Raw genomic sequence first — 21140 nt, 5'->3', positions numbered from 1 at the left:
CACTGACCAAATTCAGTCATCTGTTTTCTGATTCTCGCTGAAACTACAAGAGGTGGGAAGGAGGTGCTGGCATTTGGGGGTTTTCTGTGGGGTTTTGTTTTATGGTTTGCTTTTTTTTTTTTTGAGTTTTGTTGTTTTGGGTTTTTTTGCCATGGGGCTGATCAGAGCTGTTCTGGAGAACATGCACATCTGTCTCTCCAGCTGTTCAGTGCAGTGAGCAAATGGCGTTTGTGAGAGGAACTGAAGAAGAGCACCTGTCCCATAGAGACTGGAATAAGAATTTAAAGAGACAAACAAGCAATGGGCAGATGTTTGGCAAGGAGGTTGAATACTTCTTTCCAGGCCACAGGGTCTTGCCTAACAGCAGGTGGTTTGGATTTTGGAGATCTGCATTCTCTGAAGGGTTTATGACCACTCTTTTAGTATCAGGCTATTTCTGCTCTTGGCTGGACTCAGGGGTGGGACAATGACTCTGAAACAGGAGTCACCAGAAGCAAAAGTGACTGAAGAGGCAGCTGACAATCTGAAATGGATCTTCCAGGAGCTCAGCTGGATGATTCAGGCTGATACCAATATAGCAAAGCAGGAGCATCATGATATAAATAGGAGAGTGGCTCAGCCTCTTCTCTGTGACACATGACAGGGAGCTGGCTGGTGCTCAGAGTGAAACAGACACAGAGACACCCCCAAGATGCCCCCACTTGTAGGTTTCTAGAGACCACCATGGGCTTGACCTTAGAGGTCAGAGAATCACAGAACCATGAAGGTAGGAAAAGATCCTCAAGGTCATGGAGTCCAACAGTTAATCCAGCCCTACCGAGTCCACCACTATAACAAGTCTCTAAGCACCACAACTCCAGGGTTTTGGAACACTTTCAGGGATGGTGAATCCACCACCTCCTTGGGAAGCCTGCTCAATGCTTGAGCACTCTTCTAATAAAGAATTCTTTCCTAATGTCCAGTCTTTCCCAACCCAATAGTTCTATGCCTTCAGGGAAGGCAGCCCAGGACCTGGCTAAGGTGGTGCTGTCTGACAAGGCCCAGATGACACACTGTGATGAGCCAGTGTCACCACAGGGTGCCACTGTCTCTCCAGGCACTCGACAGCTGGATGGACAGACAGATTTTCTGTTTGTCTTTCTTGGAAGACCACATGCCACGTCCATGATATCCACTGATAACTTTGGGTGCCACCTACAAGTGCTTGAGCTGGGGTGCTCAGTCTCTTTGACAAGACCTGAGCTTGGGCAGCTAAAACCACTCCTAAAATCAGGCTGCTGCCATGGAACAGGGCCCCTTCTACTACACTAGTGACATGGACCAGGTATGTGAGAGGGCTGAGATGCAGATGGGGCCCAGGCTGATCACTGGGGTGACCTTACCAAACTCCTGAATGTCTATCCACACCACTAGGATTTTGCAGACTCGAGGCTTCTTACAGCACAGGAAGAGCCCTAGGGACTGAATTACCCTTGAAAAAAAAGAGTCCAGCTGGTATCCTATGGTGCAAATTTATGCCCAATACTAGAAATCAGTAGGTTGGTAGAATAGCTCTGAAACAAGACAGGAACATCTGTCCCTGCAGTTGCTCAGCACCTGAACAGCAAAGCAGTTTCAGATGAGAAGTAATATCCTGTTCAGTAGACTGATATAATAAAAACTGAAAGAGGAGAGAGAAAATGTCCCAAAAGAGTGGAATTTGTTGATGATATGAAGGTGTAATGCTGTCCTGGACACCATGTCTGCATCTTCCACCTCTGACACCTGCAAAGCAGGTGAGATTGCCATGGCACAGCAGGCTGCAGCAAGTACAGCAACAAGTGCCAGCTTTCCTTGAGCCCTCAAGGCTGTATCAAGACTGCTGAACATCACCTCTTGTCCTGCTTCAGCCCAGCAACACCATGTAACACAGTAAGGACAAAGGAGTGAGCCCTGCTACCTTCAAGCTTGGGCTGGAGCTCTCACACAGAGCAGCAGTGCTCAGCTGAAGTGGAAGGATGTGTGCAGTTACAGACACAGAGCAGTCCTTGGAGGTGGACTTATGGAGAGTTATGTTTGTGCACACCATGTGGGGGCTGATAGGCAAGGCTGGTTGATTCCAAGGAAATATAACTCCTGTTTCACACAAGCAGGGAGGAAGGCAGGAGATAAAGAGTCACAGTCCTTGCAGTGGCACCCGGCAGTCTCCTGACCATGAAACAGCTTCTGGATCTGGTGTCCCAAATACTGAGCTCTAGCCTCAGACTGAATCAGATGAAGAGCAGGTGGATTGGAAAGCAAAATCTCTCCTTTTGACATGGTTATGTGGGAGGTAACACATTCAACTAGTTAGTGCCTGAGGCTACAAGTGACAAGACATGGATTTTACTTGTCTGTTACCAAGGCACTTTTTAGGCAGAAACACTCCACCTCTCTTTAAACTGAAGTGTCCCTTCTGTAACTCAAGAGATGTTGATGTCAGGCAAGCCTGTGAGCTTGGATCCATAAATGGAACATGTCAAAATATTGCAACATATCATTAACCTGAACAACAGTGTGAAATGAGACAAGCTAAGGACTGGCTTCTCCAGATGTCATTCCAAAGGCATGACATCAGCATGAAAACCTTTTCAACCCAGTGGAAAATCAGAGGAATAGGGCTGAGGCAGGCAAGTCTTCAGGTACAACCCCTTTGTGAGGCTTGCTGAGGTGTAGCTGGAAAATTTGGGCTGAGAAGAGGATCAAGCAGATTTAAGGCGAGGAAGATCTATGCGTGAGGAGGGCCTGGAACCCTCTGCGTATGGCGTTTGTAGAGCAAAACACACAAACTTGACCAATGTAGGGATCTTTTAAAGAGGTGTAGGCTCTGTACAGCGAACTTCGGCTTAGCACAAGCCTTGCATTCCTACAGAAGCCAACCCTGCAGCCACAGGTGAAACACAGGTAGAAAACCATGCCAGAATGTATCCTCCAGTCCTTGCAATGACTCAGGAAACAAACATTCTCCTTGAAACTTCCCTGACAGCCAGCTCTTACTGCTGAGAATAACGTGCTGGTTATTTCCTCTAATTTCCTAAATAAATCTTGGCTCATTTGTCACAGCTTCTTCCTTGTTTACTATACTAAGAGTCTCTTTTCTTTGTCTGGTATTTGCAGCTCCAAATCCTGCTAATTATTGATCATGTTTCCCTTTAGCAGCTGTTGTCCAAGCTACGCCGCGTTTCTTCAGTCAGCTTTAAACTCGTATTAAAAGCCAAACTCACGGGTTGTTAATCATTCTCCCCTGCAGGAACTTATTATCGGATCTCCCTTAATTATTAACTGGCCTGCCTTGCCTGCAGAGGCTGTAGAGAATTCCTGCGGAGGTGTATCCTGTTTCCCGCCGGAGCCGTGTGACGGTGGGTGCAGGACGGCAGAGCGCTCGTTTTCGGGTGGGATGTGGGGCTGTGCGGGCTGGCCCGGGGGATGGGATCGAGCTGTCAGGGATAGAACTTGCCCTGCACGGGCAGACCCGAGACTGCCGGACCCGCCCAGAGCCGGGAACACCTCCCCGGCCGTCCCGGCCTTCCCCGCCGCCTCCGGCTCCAGCCGCGCTCGCGACCCTCAGGTGGGTGAGGGACGAGGCGCCTTTAAAGCGCGGCGGATCGGCCCCCTTAGTCCCGCCTTTCGACCCTTTCCATTGGTTCGCTCCGCTGCTTCTTTGCGCACTTTGACAGGACCCGCTCTCTGATTGGTCCAGCCGCGGACCTCTCGGGGACCGTCTCTCAATAGCGCCCCTGGGGTCGGCCGCCAAGCCCCGGCTGTGGCGGCCGTGTCTCCGCTTGGCTGCGCGGCGCTGCTCTCGGGCCTCTCTTCAGCAACGCTCCCTGGCTGAGGGGAGAGCCAGGGCCGGGATGGCGGGGCCGGGACCCCGGGACTGAGCAGCGGCGGCGGGAGCGGGGCTGGGTACGAACGGGGCCCGGCGGGTACGAGCGGAGCGGGGCCGGCGGGAGGGCGGTAATGGGGAGGGAGGGGAACTGCGGCGCCTCAGAGCGGGGCGGCGGGGCCGTGCTGCGCGGGGGCCGCGGGCCTCCTAGGGCCTCTTAGTGCAGCCGGGGAGCCCCATGGCCAGAGCCTCCGGGACACCTCTGGCCAGCTGAGGGCTGGGCTGGAACTGCAGCGGGTCTCCAGCTGTGCTGCTTTAGCAGCCCTGTAACAGGCGCGTCCTCGCCAGCCTAGAACCAAGTGACCGCGCACTGCCACTTCCCTTGCGTGTTGTGCACCCGCCTTCCACAGGAATCAAAACCAAAACAGAAAAACCCCGGGATATGCATTTCTGAAATCCACCTCTGGGCCATGGTTCTCTATCTGAGGGTTTGGGCTTACTGTTGATACTTCTGCTTTCGGTATTTTTCACGTTTTCCCCTTTTTTTGTTTTTTTCTCATTGCAATTCCTTTCTTTTTAAGCTTAGTTCGGAACGAGATGTGAGAATGAAACTGGAAGGGAGCACCTCAATCACTGAGGGAAAAATCCCTGTCTTAAATTCTAAGAGTGAAATGAAAAATGCAGCTATTGTGACCAAAAGAGAGGGTGGAAGAGACTTCTTATAAAGGAAGAGAACGAAAAAGGCGCTATTTTTTTTTTCTTTTTTGTTCTTGTGTTGGTGGGGATTTTTTTGGTTTTTTTTTTTTGCTTGTTTGGTTTTTTTACTTTTAGTGTTCTGGGGTATTTTTAAGCATTTAAGTTACTGAGGTAATAGTTATATTTGAACAGAGATCTGTTCAGTGCAGTTTTTATTGCACAAATAGACTATTATAAGAAGTCTTATTCCTATCATGATGTGTACTTAAGAGACTTTCTGATGCTGTTGGCAGAAAGACAAAAAAGTTTAGATTTTTTATTACAGCTGTTACTTGTGCAGCATGTAGTTCACCTTTTTGTAGATGGGCTTTGAAAGTACAGAGAATTGCCAGTGATGTGAGTTCTGAATTTCACTGAGCTCTGATATTGTTACAGTGCCATGATTCAAGGACCAGTATGCATTGGTGTGATAACATTTCCCTGAAAGTGCAACAGAGCCTTTCCCTGTGCTCTTGTCACTGCAATCCAGGAGTCATGCCTGTGTTCTTAGTCCAGATGCAGCTTGTCCAGGGCCTGGACTGAGGAATTGGCCTTGACCAAGTCAGCCTGACTTCATCTGGAGTGTAGAAAAACATGTTATTTTGTTTTCTGGTGTACAGAGCTGCCTGCTGGATGAAAAGGGAAGACCACAACAGCAGCACTTTCTTTTCATGAGGCTCTGGGGTGATTTTACCCCATTGCTCCCGGGTGATTTTACCCTCCATCGTCTGGGCTGGCTGAAGGAGGGAGTCCCATGGAGGCAGGGTGTGGCGAGTGAGCTCTGGGATATGCTCAGCTGACTGGACTTACTGTCTTTGCCCTGTCTAGCCCTAAATGTGCTGAAAGGAGCAGTGTTGCTGGGGATGACAACCTCTAGTTGGATCCTTTCCATCTATTCCTGGTCCTGTTGCTGTGGGATTTTTGCTGTTGATTTGGACAGGAGTGGGCCGATTCTCTGCATCCTTGACGTAGGCCTTGGATATTAGAAAAGCATGACCACAGTGCTGTGTGTCTGATGGCCTTGGCTGCCCTCTCTTACCACGTTGCATGTTCTGTTGCTCTGCTTTGTGTACACTTTATCTGGGAAGGATGAATATAAGTACCAGACTGTAGCAAGCAGCCTGGCTGAGAGGTGAGCTTGAATCTGCTTTGCCCTTTGAAACCTTGAGACTGGAGTTCTGTTACGTGTGGCCAACTCCTCTCCTTATCAGCAGCTGCTGTTGCGTGATAGTGGTGGCTTCTAGCAAAACATAATGGAGCCTGTTTGCGCTTTTAATGAGAAGCTGTTTTTCTATTGTAAATCTCTCACAGCTTTATACTTGAGTTCTTTTCAGTGTAACAGGCAGATGGAATTATTTGTTCCAGAATAGCTACTAGGAGGTTGTGATGGTTCACAGTTGATAAATGTTTTTCTGCCTATGCTCCATGAGGCTCTTCTCTACTTTCTCCCAGCTTTTTTTAAAAATCACGTAGAAATTTTTCTGTGTTGGCAAAGGTGACTGTTCTTGGCCTCACCTCTACTGAGATGCAGTGGTGTTACAGAGGAAGAGAATGGAGCAAAATTGTTAAGAGAAAATCCATCTTTTAACAATTCAGAGGAGGAAATTGGAGGGAAGAGAGGACTTCCAGAGATAAGTTTGGAATGTGAAGGTTGTTTGCTGGAACCTCTACTTAGAAGTAGAATTTTTTGGCCCAGGCTTTGCCATCTTGGCACAAAGCTTCTTCTTCCAGGTCTGTCTGTGTGTGTTTATTTACTGTGATGTCTCTCGTACAGTACAGCGTATGGCAGTCACGAAAGAAAATCCCAGCTCGGGGAGTATCTGTCAGCAAGGATGAATCAAAGGAAGGGTTTGTTGGCTGAGGGTGGCGTGATTCCCTTGCCCCTTAGAGAACCTGGGAAGAGTCTCAGCCTCTGAAGAGAAAGAAGAGCCTGTGACTGACAGTCTCCAGCAATTTGTGAAGAAGGTGCTACTGAACTCTAAAAGCTCAGCAGATGATACAGAGCTGTGCTGATGCTTTCCAGTTTGTGACTCACCCAAAACCTCCAAGGGAAAATACCTTCTGAGCCCTGTCATGGGGGCCATCAGTTTTTACAACGCAAGTCAGGGCTGGAGTCAAACAGGGAGAATTTTTTTTGAGATAAATCCTGGATTAGCTATAACACACACAGACTGCTCAAGTGCTGTCCTTGGCAATGTGTATCTTTAGGATGTTGGCTGACAGAGATTTATCATCTTTGCATCTGTGGGTTGTCTATGATCTTTCTTCTGGGAGTTGTCAGGAGGGGTGATTGGACCCTGTTTGTATTCAGCTTGTAGCAACTGAAGTACTTTAACAGTCAGGGCTCTACTTTAGGGTGGGAAGAGATTTGCTCAAAAATTGAATCATTCTGGTGTCTTGCAGAGGATTAGAAAAAGAATGCTGAATCTTGGTTTCTGCCAGTGCTGGGTTTGAAAGGTAAAGACTGTACAGTCCTTTTAGTTGGGTGTATCTGAAGCTCTCCCTGCTCTCCAACTTCAGAGTTGGTAACAGCAGTGGGTTTTTGGGAGGGACCTTCATCTTTTCTTTGCAGGAGTTGAAATTGATTTATTGACTGTTACTTCCTGATCTGATCCTGTTGATGCCATGTATTACTGTTGAGTCTTAATTTCTTCTAGGAATCTGCCAAAGCTCAAAGGATCTCAAGTGTAATCCCACCCACATAACACCAGTTGAAGGTGCTTGTTACTCTTATATAAAAGTGTGATTTTGTACTGACCACCCTAATGGCTGTGTGCAGGCTTAGGGAAGGTGGCATTTCATTGTGTAATACAGTCTCTGACATGATGATAATTGGCTGTACCAAGCAGGAAGCAGTTGTGCAGGGGCTTAATGTCAAGGATGTGTCTTTTTAGCTGTGACTCACAACTGATTTAGTATTGCTTTTTTTCTCTGCTGTGGTTGTCTTGCTCTGTTTGACCTGGACCAGAAGGAAGACAGGATGTTCCAGTCCATGATGTCTGTGATGACATTCTCCTTGTCTGACAACATCACACATTCCGCTGCCCTGGTGACAGCGCTGGATAATGTGACAACTCTCTCTCCGATGACAACGAACGTGATCAACGACACGAACATCACAGTGCCACACAAGTGCCTGTTGTTGCTCTATGAAGACATTGGGAAGTCCAGGTGAGTTGGAGGAAATTGGACCACAGTCTAACCCTGGAACAAGGGAAAGAGCTTTGTTTGTCTCAGTTTGGTTGAGAAGGGGCCAGGGCTGGTGCCTTTCCTTCTAGAGGCTGAAGATAAGGGATAAAACCTTTTTTTTTTTCCTTTTTACAGAGTCCGCTACTGGGATCTTCTGCTCCTGGTTCCCAATGTGCTTTTCTTTATGTTTCTACTCTGGAAGCTGCCCTCTGCCAGGGCCAAAATCCGGGTCACTTCCAGCCCAATCTTCACTACGTTCTACATATTAGTGAGTACTGCTCTGTGCCTTTGAACTGATGAGTGTTATTTTTACTGCCACTCATGAGTAATGTCATTGAACTAGTGGAGAGAGCCCAGACCAGCTCTTTCAGGGATAAAATCTGCTTTCTGTTGAAGGTGTTCTATAAGAAGTAGACATTTTTTTCACAGTTTGAATTCAGGTATTAATATATTCTGGGGCCAGATCTGCTGTATTTTGTTCTCCTGTGGTGATTTCATTTTTTCCTTTTCCTTTTTTCTGTTGTTGCTTTGATGTCTTGGAATCTAGCATCTTATGCTTTCTTTGCTCCTTGCAGTAAGTAGGATGGGACACAAACCCGGCTTTTCATTGAGATAGTGAAAAGAGGATAATTTTTGTGAAGCTGTTGAAAAGCTTGTTTATCTGGTGGAGAAAATGATGATGTGACAGGATTCTGGTTAGTCTGGGAGTATAGAAACCCAACCCTGTTAGTTTCTTTCACATCATGTCAAAGTGGCCCTGACTTGAGGATGTTCTTTCTAGTTCTTAAGGTGGAAACAGAATATTCAGTACAGTTCACAAACATCTAAGGTCTTGCTGTTCTCTCTCCAGTCCTGTGACGCCCTTTGATACTGCTTACAGGACATCATAAATGCAGCTAAGCACCTACCTGAATTTGTTTAAAAATATCATTCAGAAGGTTTTTGATAGCCTGGCTTTCCTCAGTATGTAACATAATATGATTGCTCTTCCTCAGTGAGATTAGTACGGGAAGTGAATGTGTGTTTGAATTGGGTTAAATGGACGCCTCTTTCCCTGGTCTGTATACAGTACTGGCATGGCAGAACCTATGAAAAAGAAAGAAGCTCAAAACCAAATCTGACCTAGAAGCCTCACCTGAATCTTTGTTAGGAAATCTTCTTAGCTCTTTCAGGCCAAGAGTTTGGGTTCTGCACTTCTGCACAGTTTCAGATAACCAGGTATACACACAAATATTTCAACCTTTTAAAAATATTACCATCCCTTTCCAGTCTGGATTTAAACCTTCCTGCATGTTTCCATTAATTCACATGGTCAGTAGAGATTTGTGCCAAAGGCTTTGAAAAACAAAACTTTTGATAAACCAAAGGCAGGAAAATGAGCTGACTTTATGCTCTGGATGGGAACTCAGCCCCATACAGCTGCTCTCTCACTCCCCCTCACTGGAACAGGGGAGAGAATCAGAAGAGTAAAAGTGAGAAAACTTGTGGGTTGAGATAAAGACAGCTTAATAATCCGAAGCAAAAGCTGTGCACGCAGAGAAAGCAAAGCAAGGCATTCATTTACCCATATCCATGGGCATACAGGTGTTCAGCTGTTTCCAGGAAAGCAGGGTTCTATCACATGTAATAGTTACTGGAGAAGAAAAACAGTGTTACTCTGAAAGTCTTTTCCTTCCTCCTTCTTCCTGGCTTTATGTGCTGAGCATGATGCCATATGGGATATTCCTTGGGCCAGCTGGGGTCAACTGTCCCAGCTGTCCCCTCTTGTGCACCTCCAGCCAACTCACTGCTGGAGTGGGATAAGAGGCAAAAAATGTCTTACTGTGTACGTGCAGTGCAGCAGTAATGAAAACATTTGTGTTATCAACACAATTTTCAGTGAAAAAATCCCAAACTCAGCCCCATACCAGCTACTGTGAAGGAAATTTCCTCTATCCCAGCCAAATCCAGCACACAGTCTTAGAGGAAAATGCTTTAACTGAGTTTCATACTCATTTCTTGAATATGTTATTGGGAAATGAGGATGGAAGTGTGTTCTGTGAGGACTTCCTTTAAATTGGCTGTTTGTCATGTCCTAAAGGAATGCTTTCCTGTGGAGTTGGTGATTAATGTGGAGTTAACAGATTGGGAAGAGTCTCTACCTGCTTAGAGAGGAAACAAAAAAGTGTGTGTTCCTCTCTAAGGACTTCTTGCAGCTCTAGAGTGCCATTATATTCAGGGACCCTTCTTTTTTGTCAGTGTTTTGTCATGGTGTTTTCCACCCCAGGAGGGGTTGTTATATTCTTCTTTCATGCCATTGCTGTCCCTTCTTCGTCTAGGAAAGAGATATTAATCTGTGGGTCACTTGGTCATTTCCATTCTGCAACCACCTTAGAATCAGCTTGGACTCTTGGTTCTCTGATAGGTTTAGCTGTCACCTACCTTCATCATTAGGGTCAGCCTGACATTTAGAGACTTTTATCTGGAAAAATCCACTTTCTTAGAGGGTAAGTCTGTATATCTAACTGAGCTTTTAATTGCGCAGTATGGCTGTGACAGCACAGGGTAACTGAGCCTTGCTCAGCTGTCATGCTTCAGTGGTATATGAAGTGAGTTGGGGGTCTCTATGTTGCACTGTGCAGCAGGGCAACATGTTTTAAAGCTGGTGGCTGCAGGTGTCTTTTCCTCTGCATTGATGAGCATTGTCAGTATGGAGTGAGAGAACTGCAGGTTTAGTTTTGTCACAGTTCTGTAATGTGGTAGCTGGTATTGAGTGTTTTCTGTTATCTGATGTGATTGGTTTAGTCAGACATACCAACCATTTGGTTTAGTAATTCAGAGGGAGATGTTTACTGTCTGTTTCTTTTTCTCCTGCCCTGCCCCAGTGGAGTGATGGGTGGGAAGACTCTAAAGACACTGTTGTAAAGAACTTTTCAGAGCTTAATCTGACAGCTGAGGCAATTGTTCCTTCCTAAATTCTAAGGCACTGTTCCTATCTAACGGGTCTGAGGAACCTTTTTCAAGAAATTAACTCTAGTCTGCCACAGGAAATTCTTAGTACACATCATTATCAGGCTTGAAGACTGGCCTGAGAATGGTATTGCAAAAGGCTTTCTGATCACTACTGCATATGTGCCTTTTGACATGAGCTCACTTTTGCTCTTTTTTTGCAGGTATTTGTGGTGGCTTTGGTTGGCATTGCCCGAGCTGTTGTCTCCATGACTGTGAGCGCCTCTGATGCTGCCATGGTTGCTGACAAGGTAGGTGCAACACTGATGTTAGAGGCTGTGCTTTGTGTGCTTCTGATCACAGCAGTCTGCTCTGGCTTCCCCCTTACACGTGTGCAAGAAGAATGTGTTTTTTTTGCAGTACTCTTAGTTACGTTTACTATGGAATCCTGTTTTGATAGCTGTATCTAAATCATCACAACATCCAGGATGGTAAAACAATGGATTTCCTAAAATAGACACACAAATAGTGGCAGCAAAAGTTTCCTATTACAGGAATTAAATGATTCTTTTTTTCAAGAGGTAAACATTCAGATACTTTTAGTGGATAGGCAAGAACCTGGCCTTTGTTACTCTTGCAGTATTCCAATGTCTCTTTGAAAATGTTGAAGTTTTTGTACAGAGTGCGAATAAAACCAGCTTTCCTTTTGAGACTGACACCCGAATGTCCTTGTAACCACTCTGAGCACAGGATGGACCTTTAGCAAACAGGAAATATCTTTGTATGTGCTTTTCCTTTGTAGTAATTTGACTTACAGCAAAATGTTACTTAAAAAGCTCTGTAGTTCTTGAGCTGCTAGAGAAAGAGGAGCCACCTACAGAGTACAGGTCTCTAGGCTTTATTCTCTGGGATCAGTGTGGTTTTCTTGCTTTTCCCTTTAATGTTACTGTCAGAGCATTATGATGAGCTGCTGTTGCGAGTGGCTGGATGTTTGTAGCATTTTTCATTCACTTCTGCCCAACAGATGTGCGTCCAGGACTTGAATAATGAAGAAGAGGTGGAAAGGTGTTTTTCTTCAGCTCCGTAGTTGCTGCTAGGTGCAGCAACTGTGAAATCATGTAGCAAGGCAGTTACTGACAGTTTTTCTGTAAACATGTCCTATGCTGTCTATTATGTTTCTTTTGTGTTCTCTTATATGTATGTGCACACACACACTGTGTATTTGCTGGGAATAGAAGTGTCTTACCCAATGCTCCTTAAAATATTACATTTCTTCAGGAGAGAGTACCATTCAGTGTTCAGAGGTAAAGAGTTAATAAGCCAGAATCTGGGTGCTTGTTCTAGGCTTAGCATCGATTTATTGCATGACTCTTGGAAAAATTGCCTCACCTGTTTTTTATTGGTCTTGTTTCACCACATAAAATGTGAGACTGCAAATGACAGGCTTGAATGGGGGGTGATTTTTACTTGAATATGCTTTAAATCTAAAGTCTAGTACCTTTGGAAGAGGGCAGAATACAGAGTTTGTTCAGGCATATCTACTGCTTTAAGAACTGGCCTTGTTTAATATTTTACTTTTGAGGTCATCATGGGCTTGTGCTCTTAGGGAGCACAGCAGCAAGAACACATCTGAAACAACTGACAGATTCTCAACTGGGGCAAACCATTGCCACTTCCTCTCTGCAGAGCTACTATTTGCTCATTCCCACACAGCTGTTCTGTTCCACAGGCATGATCAGGGCTTGGAACAAGCACATGATCAGTATCCCTACAAAGCATGAGAAGGGTTTGTGGAGATGACCAGCTATTCAGAGGCTTCTATCCACTGGAGTTTTGCTATATTAACTTCAAACTGGTTCCTGGCTCTGTCTAATCAAGTTTATCTGGTCTCTGTTATCCCTCAGATCCTGTGGGAGATCACAAGATTCTTCCTTCTGGCAATTGAACTGAGTGTGGTGATTCTAGGCCTTGCCTTTGGTATGTGTCAGGAGGTTTTTGAGTGCTTTGAATGTCTCCTATTGCCTTTCCATCCACAGAGGTTCCATTTATAAGGATATGCTGATGGTGATTCTGTAAAGTGAATAGGCTATAGAATAAATAGAAAGGGAAAATTTTGGAGATTTACTTAGAAGTAGCTGAAGGCCCGATTATACTTAGAGATCTATGGTTTGTGTGATTTAAGGGTTTACATGTGTTTGGTTTGTTCTGCACTCATATGATGGAATGTACAGCTTAGGTAAGATTTTTATGCCAAGATAGACCAAAAGTCTGATCTTCGCCTGAGCCCCATTTTATTTAAGATGGCCCCTTTGGGGGTCCTTCTATCCCCTTCATCCTATCCTCAATTGGTTTGATCCATCCTGGCTGCATTCAAATGCTTTATCTGTACCTGCAATTGTAATTCTACTTTTTTCAGTTATGCAAATGAAAATGCCTCTCCCTGTGGGTTAGAGGTAGAGGAGAGGGTGGGTGTTACTGTTGAACGTGTCAGTGGGACACGTGATCAGAATATATTTTTCATCTTTTGAGGGCTCATAGAATAATTTAGATTGGAAAGAGCTTCTGAAAATTGCCTACTTCAGTATATTCCAGTACAGATCTCTCTACCCTAGCCTCCCATCAACTCTTCTCCCTGAGAAGCAGATTTATAACATCTCAGTGTACTTGATGTTGGAGTCATTCATTTTTATTTTTTTTTCCTTGTAACCCCAGTAGAAGGACTTAGTTGTTTCTCTTAGTGTGGACAGGAGGAAAGCAAGTTAAAATCGCTTTTCGTAAGTAGGATTTTTGCCTGTGAAAGGCTCAACTCTCCAACCAGGGCTTAGTGAGCTTTAACCTTCCCTTGAAGGCCTCTGGAAATACAAGTGTTTTCCTTTATTGGTTCTGAAAAGAGCTGATTTTAAGCAGTGCTGGGATTACATCCTGAGTCACTTCCATACCCCATAATTACAGGTCATCTGGAGAGCAAGTCGAGCGTGAAACGTGTGCTGGCAATCACCACTGTGCTGTCTCTGGCATATTCTGTCACCCAGGTGAGTACATTAAAGCAGAAGAATTTGCAAAAGAAGGAACTTTGCTTGAAGTTAAGCAGTTAAGTGTATGATTCCTATCTGAAAGTGGCAGCTTTGCTCCTTGGATGAGGTTTTGGAGGAAGATTGAATGCTTGTGGCAATGTATAAGCAGATAGTATCTGCTTGTATTTACTGCATAAGTAGCTCAGATCAGGTGAAGAAATAAGATGAGGTTTGGATGGATTGCCTTGTTTAGTGAATCTTGAAACAAGAGTGATATTTTCCACACCTGAGCCACAAGTTCTGGATCTGTCCTCAAGGGCCATGAAAACCATGTGCTTGCCAAGTAAGTGCACTGCAGTGCCCTTGTCTGCTTAGTCTTTGAGAGCTGAGAGCTCTTGCTTCTCTTCAGACTAGCAGCTGGCTTGCTGGCTGAGTTTATTAGGCATGTCTTCATGTCCCTGAACAATGCAATCTGTGTCTGGGTTTGTTCTCCTTCTCGGCATGTCAGTGGTCAGCCCATGTCTCTATACTCAGGACAGTGCCAGAATAACACATAGAGCTTTTGTTCTGGGACCAGGCTCTTGGCTGCAGAGGCAGTGAGCTGATCGTTACCACATGATAAAGCTGGAGGAGCCTCATAAACTATCAAGTGTTGGAGCTATACTGGGGTTCAGTAGTGCTTACAAGCACTTTTCTCTCTACTGTCTGTATGGGTAGCTCCTAAACAAGACAGTGTCCTTTCCCAAACTGACTATATTCTGGCTGTTTCAGCAGAAAGGTCTACTTTAAAGATGGAAATGAAGCTCTTGGTCTATTTTAGACAGACAGACTTGCTTGCAAGTGATGCAAGTGCTTGCATCCCCTGTCCACCTAGGTCTCTCTTCTGTAGTGTCCCTGATGCCAGTTTCCTTCAGCTGCAGGTTCCTGCCACTCCTTTTCTCCTCACTTCTTGTCTTCAGTTTCTTTCTCTTCTGTGTGAGTGTAACTTGGTCTAAGCAGGGCAGGGCTTGTTTGGGTCAGGAGGGGGGCGGGCCAGCTGTTCTCTGGACTTCTTTAAGCATAGTGTCCCTTGTCCAAATATGCATTTGAGGATACTGCTTGTAAAAGAATCATGTTGGTGCTGCTTCTCTCCTAGGGCACCCTGGAAATCCTGTATCCTGATGCCCATCTCTCAGCAGAAGACTTCAATATCTATGGCCATGGAGGGAGACATTTTTGGCTTGCCAGCTCCTGTTTCTTCTTCCTGGTAAGTACTGGGAATGTGTTACGCACTCTGATAGCTTCTTTGTATTTTCTAAATGGAGCAAGGAGGATGACTTGAGTACAATAATGTCCTAATCCCCCTCCTGCCTCCTACAGGATGGCATTGATGCTTTTCATGTGGTGGGGAGGCTGAAGCAATAAAGGTGCAGTGGGAGTGGTGTAAGCTGGGGCAGCTGTATTCCAGCTGAGCTCAGATGTTCTTCCCTCCCGTGTTTCTCAGCTGTTCTTCCTTCCCATGTTTTTCACCTGTTTTATGCTGATGGAGGTGAGTTGTGGGGCCTTCACATCTGAACTGTGTTTAATGTTAAGGGTTTGTGCCTCTGCCCCAAGACATGTAGGGAGTACCTAATACCACACACCATCCCTGCAGAGATTGTTGAATTCAGTTGCCAAGCAGCCATGGAACTGTTAGTTCTTTGTCTCAACAGGTCTATTCCTTGGTGGTGATTCTTCCAAAAACTCCTCTGAAAGACCGGATTTCTTTGCCCTGTAGGTAACTGTAGTGTTTTCTGTAGTATAAATGGGTACAGCATTATGATAAAGCACAGATGGGAGTAAAAGGTTCCTGTATGTGTTTATGCTGCAGATGCATTCCATGTCTCAGAGTTTAGATAACATGGCAAAGGACTGATAACTTATCCCTAGAAAAATTAGTGTGTTGTGTCTTTTGGAGAGCAGAGTAAGAGCAGTTACACTGCTACTTTAGTAGCTAAACAATTACATTAAGAAAACAGACCTACTGCTCAGTTAATGATACAGGTATAATGTAAATATATAATCTTCTGAGAACCTTAAGGAATAGCTTCTTAATAACAGCTTCCTTTGAAATGTACATATGATGTTAAAGTGTGCATGCTAGTCATCCCCTGGGAAGGGAAGGCTAAGTGGGAGCTGCTCAACAATTCTTATCTGGGCTTTTACTTTATCAATATACTTCCGTTTGTTTTTTGTTGCTGTTCTGGAATATCTGCAGCTCTTGAACAGAGAGAAGCTGTTATTAATGTGTTTGTACTGAGCTATTCTCTGACTACTGTTGACATCCCTATGTGGATATCCTGAGAGAGGGGATATTCATGTCCCATGTCGCAGTCACAGGTCCTGGGCCTGATCTCCCTGATCCAACATACACTGCTGCTCCTGTTGGTGTCTCTAAGCAGTTTTATTAGTGCTGTACATTGGAAAGGCACAGCTTCTGGTTCAGCGGGATTGCCTTTGTTTGTTTTTCTTGCATTCAGTTATGTGACTGACACTGGTTCCAGATGCCTGCAAATTAAATCTTTGCATATGTTGCTGTAACCTTGCTTTCAAAACCCATCTTGTGTGTGCATACACACATGCAGAAGGGTATAGTTTAGTTCATTATACCAGTTTAAACACCAGTTTTGTACATTATACCACCATCAATCTTGCCAGTATGGGACAGGAAAATGCAGTCTTAATTCTTCAGCAGTTCTTAGAGACAAGGTGGAGAGAAGCTTTTGTTGGATTTGGCATCTCCATCAAACAGATCTGGATGGGTCTGGTGTTTGAGGTTGAGCTTCATGTGTGTCCATGTCTTTCCCACAGCCAGGAAGAGTTTTTATATTTATGCTGGCATTCTGGCACTGCTGAACCTGGTGCAGGGCCTGGGCAGTGCTCTCCTCTGTGTGGATATCATAGAAGGACTGTGGTATGTACACTGGGGGAGGAGGTCTGCAGCCCTGGATCTTGTGTTGTATTTGAGCGTCCTTCAACACTGCCTCTCCCAAGAAAACAAACCTATGCTGTGTTCCTAAGAAGGAATAAACCTGTTGGTTCTGTTTCATGCCAAAAGATGTCTAAGTATCAGGAAACTCCCCAGTGTAGAGGTTGTGGAGCTGTGTGTGCTGCAGTTTTCTTGAGGTGATGAGTGAGAATAATAGTGTGAATTCACTGATGTCTGGGCATTAGTAGGAATAAGAGAGGAAATAATCTGTTTGCTAGAAATATGAGGACAGCCTTATACTTGGAGTCTCGTTCTGCAGGGATCAGTGTCACATCTGAGTCAACACTGGGAGCAGTGAGACTGCTTGGTCAGACCTTTGGGTTTTGGCATGGTTCCTGAGTGTCTAGAAGCAGTGAAACATGTTGATACAATTGCTGTTACTTTGCATCAGCTTAAATTTGTTTAGCGTGCTTTTTCTTGATCTCTTGACACTTAGGAGGGAAATTGGATCATTTGGGAGGATGTGAGTGGTTGTTACTGTATTGTGCTTGAGTGCTAAATCCCTTTATGTTCCCTTTTGCTGTTGACAGCTGTGTTGATGCTACCACGTTCCTTTACTTCAGCTTCTTTGCACCTCTCATCTATGTGGCATTCCTGAAAGGTTTCTTTGGGTGAGTAGCCAGGAACAGGAGTTTAGATGGGTATATATTGTCATTTGAGTGTTTCTCAGGTTCTCTCAATCTGTGCGTTAAATCTGTACATTGCAGGCAGCAACTAGAACATCAGTTAGAGAACCAGTCTTAACTTTTTCCTTGAGGAATTTCTATGACCCAGGGCTGCTCACTTCTATGCAGGGCTCCTTTGTATGCAGAGCAGAGCTGATGGCTGTATTCCTCACGTATTTCAGAGGATCATTTCTTCAGCGTCAGCATCCTGTGTAGCGCAAAGCTTTTCTGCTGAAGTTAACAGCTAAAGGAAGAATTGAGCCCGGGGAGCTTAAACGGTCGTCTTAAATGGGTGGGTTTTGGGGTAGATTTGTAGAAGGGATGTGGGGGTTCAGTAACTCTTGGCCGAAGACTACCACGGGGCCCAAAAATCACCAGTGAAAAGCCCTGGGGAGGTCGATTCTCAGGCCAGGGTCGCCGCCGTGTGGCCACTCACAGGAAATGCACCTTGGTGGGAAAACGAGCAGTTTAGTGTAGGCTTTAGTATTTATTTGGTCATTAGCAAGAAACAGGAGGCTTTGAAATAACTGGTTTTAAAATATATAAGAAGATAAAGTGCTTTTAAAATATAAAAATGTACCTCTGCACCCCTTTGAATTTAGAAGGGAACACTGTGTGGAGTTAAAGACAAAAACTGCTGGTGCACAAGTGTTTGTATGTTGGTTTTAATGATGTACATAGGTAGAACTTGAAGTGTACTCCTGTTCTGACACAAATTTCTAGGCCAAAAGCTCATTTAAAGAGTTTTTAAGGTCTGAATCCACGATTTCTTAGTGCTGATGAGTTTCAGTTAAGAATAGGTGGCTGTAATACCACACTGGTTAAACATGCATTTTAAATCTTTCATCACTCCAGGTCTGAACCGAAGATCCTTTTCTCCTACAAATGTCAGGTGGATGAACCTGAGGATGTGGATGTACACCTACCCCATCCTTATGCTGTTGCCAAGAAGGAAGGAATGGATTCTGGGTTCTACTCGAGCACTCAGATTGACACCACAGCCTATCTGGACGATGTGGCCTCTATGCCGTACCACGTGGGCAGCATCAACAGCATAGACAGTGACCGCTGGAAATCCATCAATGCCTGAGGCAGGGCACCTGAATCACATGATGCCTCATTCCTTTCCTTTCATACTCCCTGATACCACAGCTGTTAGGATGTTCAATCTGGAAATCTGTCCTTGGCTACCTGCCATGGCTTTCCTCTTGTCCTTAGGATTTCCAAAACCTCTCGTGGAACTAAGTTGGCAGCCCAAACCCTTTTGGAAGGAACACTTTCTGTTTCTACCTGAGAACAATGTAGAGCAGTTCTGTTCATAAACCTTTAAACACTGAACTTCCCCAGTCCTCCACGTTCCAGATGTGAATATGGCCCAGAAGATAGCCCTGGCTGGCACCTCTTCCTTTTTGGTGATTGAAAGCACTTGTCTTCCACTTAGAGGAATGGTGTTTAGGGATAAGGGTCCTGGTTTGACTGCTGTGTTGTACATATATAGAAAGATTTTGGTGGTAGAAACCAAAGATGGTCTTCCTGGGCTTTTTCAAGCAGCATGGCTGCCTGCATCTTGTCATAATGCAACAGCACAGGTGGTGATAGTGTCTGATGAGGGAAGCTGGTCGCTGGGGCTCACCCCTGGTTTCAGCTAACACTGATGAGAATTGTGAATTGGAGCTGCTAGTGGTTAAAAGGAATGTTCTCACTCTATGGGGAAAAAAGAGGTATGAAGAGGCATGAACTGTTCTCTGTGCCCAGGGAACATTTGGGGAAGGCTGGTAGCTCACAGCATGGGTGTGAAGTGACTGAACAGTAGGGAGACAGAAGGACAGACAGAGCTGCTGTCTAGCTGAGCTGAAGGAGCTGTGAAGCAGTCTGTGGAGGCTGTAGTTATGTGCATTTAAGCTCACAGGAAAATCTAAGTAAGAACACTGAATGAGGGCTGAGTTTCAGGAGTAAAAACTGTGAGGTAGGTACATTTTCCATCTGCACCCTGCTTCAAGGCTTTGGCAGGGGCTCAGAGAGTGCTGTGAAGGAGGAAGGTGACTCTGCAGATGAAGGCTCCAGAGACATTCAGGTGCTTGAAGCAGAGCAGAAATGTATAATGAGTCCAGGCTGTCAGAATTTAGTGACTGGAAAATCAAACACCTTAGGTGTGCTAGAATCAAGCTGGTGCACTACAGTGGGAGATGGATGTCTCTGGCAGTGTCATTCCCTTACATTGCAGTTCAGATCCCCAGACTGCTGCTGGTCTGAGTAAGTTTTGTGGCTTGATATGTTGGAAATACTTACGTGTGTGCATGTGGGGAGACTTTTAAAGACTTTCTGCAACTTGTTATTAACCTCTTCCTTGCTAGAAGAGGGACTAGTATTGACTGAGCTGTCTGGCATGCAGTTTCAAGACATGGTGCTCCAATCCAGCAACTGTTCCTATAAAGGCTGCATCAGTCTGGTCTCTGGGCTATCCTGTGCTTTCCAAAGATGGAGATGTGTATTCCTCTAGGTCTGGGGGTGCTTTCCTACCTGAGTCCTCCAGGTAGGTGGAGATCTGCTATAAGCAACTTTCTACTAGGGATGCTAGAAAGAGGGAATTTTGCCATGTTTGGGGACTTTCTTGCCCCTTACTGCTTTTCCTGAAGAATACTGAGGTAGGAGTTAGCAAGATGCAGTATGGAGGTGTTGGTTTGGATCATTAGCAGGTAGAGGATGGTGTTTGTTACCAGGTGTTCCCACCAAGAGAAAGAAAACATAGGTAAGAACATGAAGTTCATGTTGGTTGCCAAAACTATGCAGGCCTTTGCTTATCTTTTTTTGTTAATGAGCAATGCAGCTTCTCTGTCTGCTTGGGGACTTTGCCCTGCAGGTCTCTAAATAGCACTGGCACCTTGAAAACAAACAGTGTCCCTATCCTTCCACCCCCCATCCCCTTTTTTAAATTTCTGTTTACTTGTGGGGAAAAAAATGCTTCCATCTGTCTGTGTGCTAGAGCTGAGTAGTTTCTTGTAGGTCACAGCCTTTCCCATTTCCATTTCATGCAATGACTGCAAGGGCTGGATGAGGAGCTGGCCGAGTGAGCCCTTGTCACGTTAGAGAAGTGTTCCATGCTCCCCTATCACTGCTGTCAGTCGGTCTGAGCCACACTGGACTGCTTGCTGTAAAAGGGATAGATGATGTGATACCTGTATTGCTGTGCTGCTGCTCCTAATGCTGCTTACAGCACTGATCCCCAGCTGCTGTTGGTTAGAGAGGGTGGGAGAACCTGAAAAGCTTCCTTGGGCCTTGGACAAAGTCAAGAGAGATGAAGATTTTAAAACAGTTGAGAACTAAAGGAGCAACTGCTTTTCCATCCCAAGGAGTATTTGTTTACTTTCAACATCCTGACTGAAAGGATTTAGCTGCCCTCCTTGGTGATGTGAAGAGCCTGTTATGAATTTGCCTTTTTTACCATCTGAATTCAGTGCTGAAGGATCACCTGTGCAGTTTGTCAACACATCCATCCTGTCCTTTGCTGGCAGGACTCCAGTATTTCTGGAATGTCCCATGTTCTGCTGCTGAGGAGCTTCTGCACTAGGTCATGGACTGACCTTCCTCCTATTGTGTATTTATGTAAATATAATGCTTTGGGCCATCTTTAAAGTGGTTCTTGAGCAAAGTGTGTTATGTGTGAGGGGTGGTGAAAAGAGAGAAAATATAGAATAAATGTATATTTTTGTTTGTAAAATAAATAAAATTAAGTTTGGCATAAATGCTTTATTTCTCAA

At 45.0% G+C, this 21140-nt stretch overlaps 1 protein-coding gene across 9 annotated transcripts; it reads left to right on the top strand.

Moving 5' to 3' along the window:
* The first annotated feature begins 2106 nt into the window (after positions 1–2106).
* Positions 2107–21125, top strand: TPRA1 (transmembrane protein adipocyte associated 1). Of its 9 annotated transcripts, XM_086845848.1 has the most exons (13): positions 6354–6544; positions 6983–7036; positions 7237–7296; positions 7548–7750; positions 7904–8036; positions 10921–11007; positions 12601–12673; positions 13649–13728; positions 14846–14956; positions 15402–15462; positions 16540–16642; positions 17248–17328; positions 18238–21125. In XM_086845848.1, the coding sequence occupies exons 4-13, from the start codon at positions 7560–7562 to the stop codon at positions 18470–18472; spliced, it is 1155 nt and encodes a 384-aa protein (XP_086701974.1). In that variant the 5' UTR covers positions 6354–6544; positions 6983–7036; positions 7237–7296; positions 7548–7559; the 3' UTR covers positions 18473–21125. The 9 variants fall into 9 exon arrangements, with proteins under 9 accessions (XP_023791094.1, XP_023791092.1, XP_023791093.1 ...); XM_086845849.1 differs by lacking the exons at positions 6354–6544; positions 6983–7036 and adding an exon at positions 4008–4364; XM_086845850.1 differs by lacking the exons at positions 6354–6544; positions 6983–7036 and adding an exon at positions 4220–4332.
* The last annotated feature ends 15 nt before the right edge of the window (positions 21126–21140 follow it).

This window comes from Cyanistes caeruleus, chromosome 11 (genome assembly GCF_971803275.1).
Source record: "Cyanistes caeruleus chromosome 11, bCyaCae1.hap1.1, whole genome shotgun sequence".
Classification (NCBI taxonomy): domain Eukaryota; kingdom Metazoa; phylum Chordata; class Aves; order Passeriformes; family Paridae; genus Cyanistes; species Cyanistes caeruleus.
Note: the sequence above shows the minus strand (reverse complement) of the source record. Positions and strands in the feature narration are given on the sequence as shown.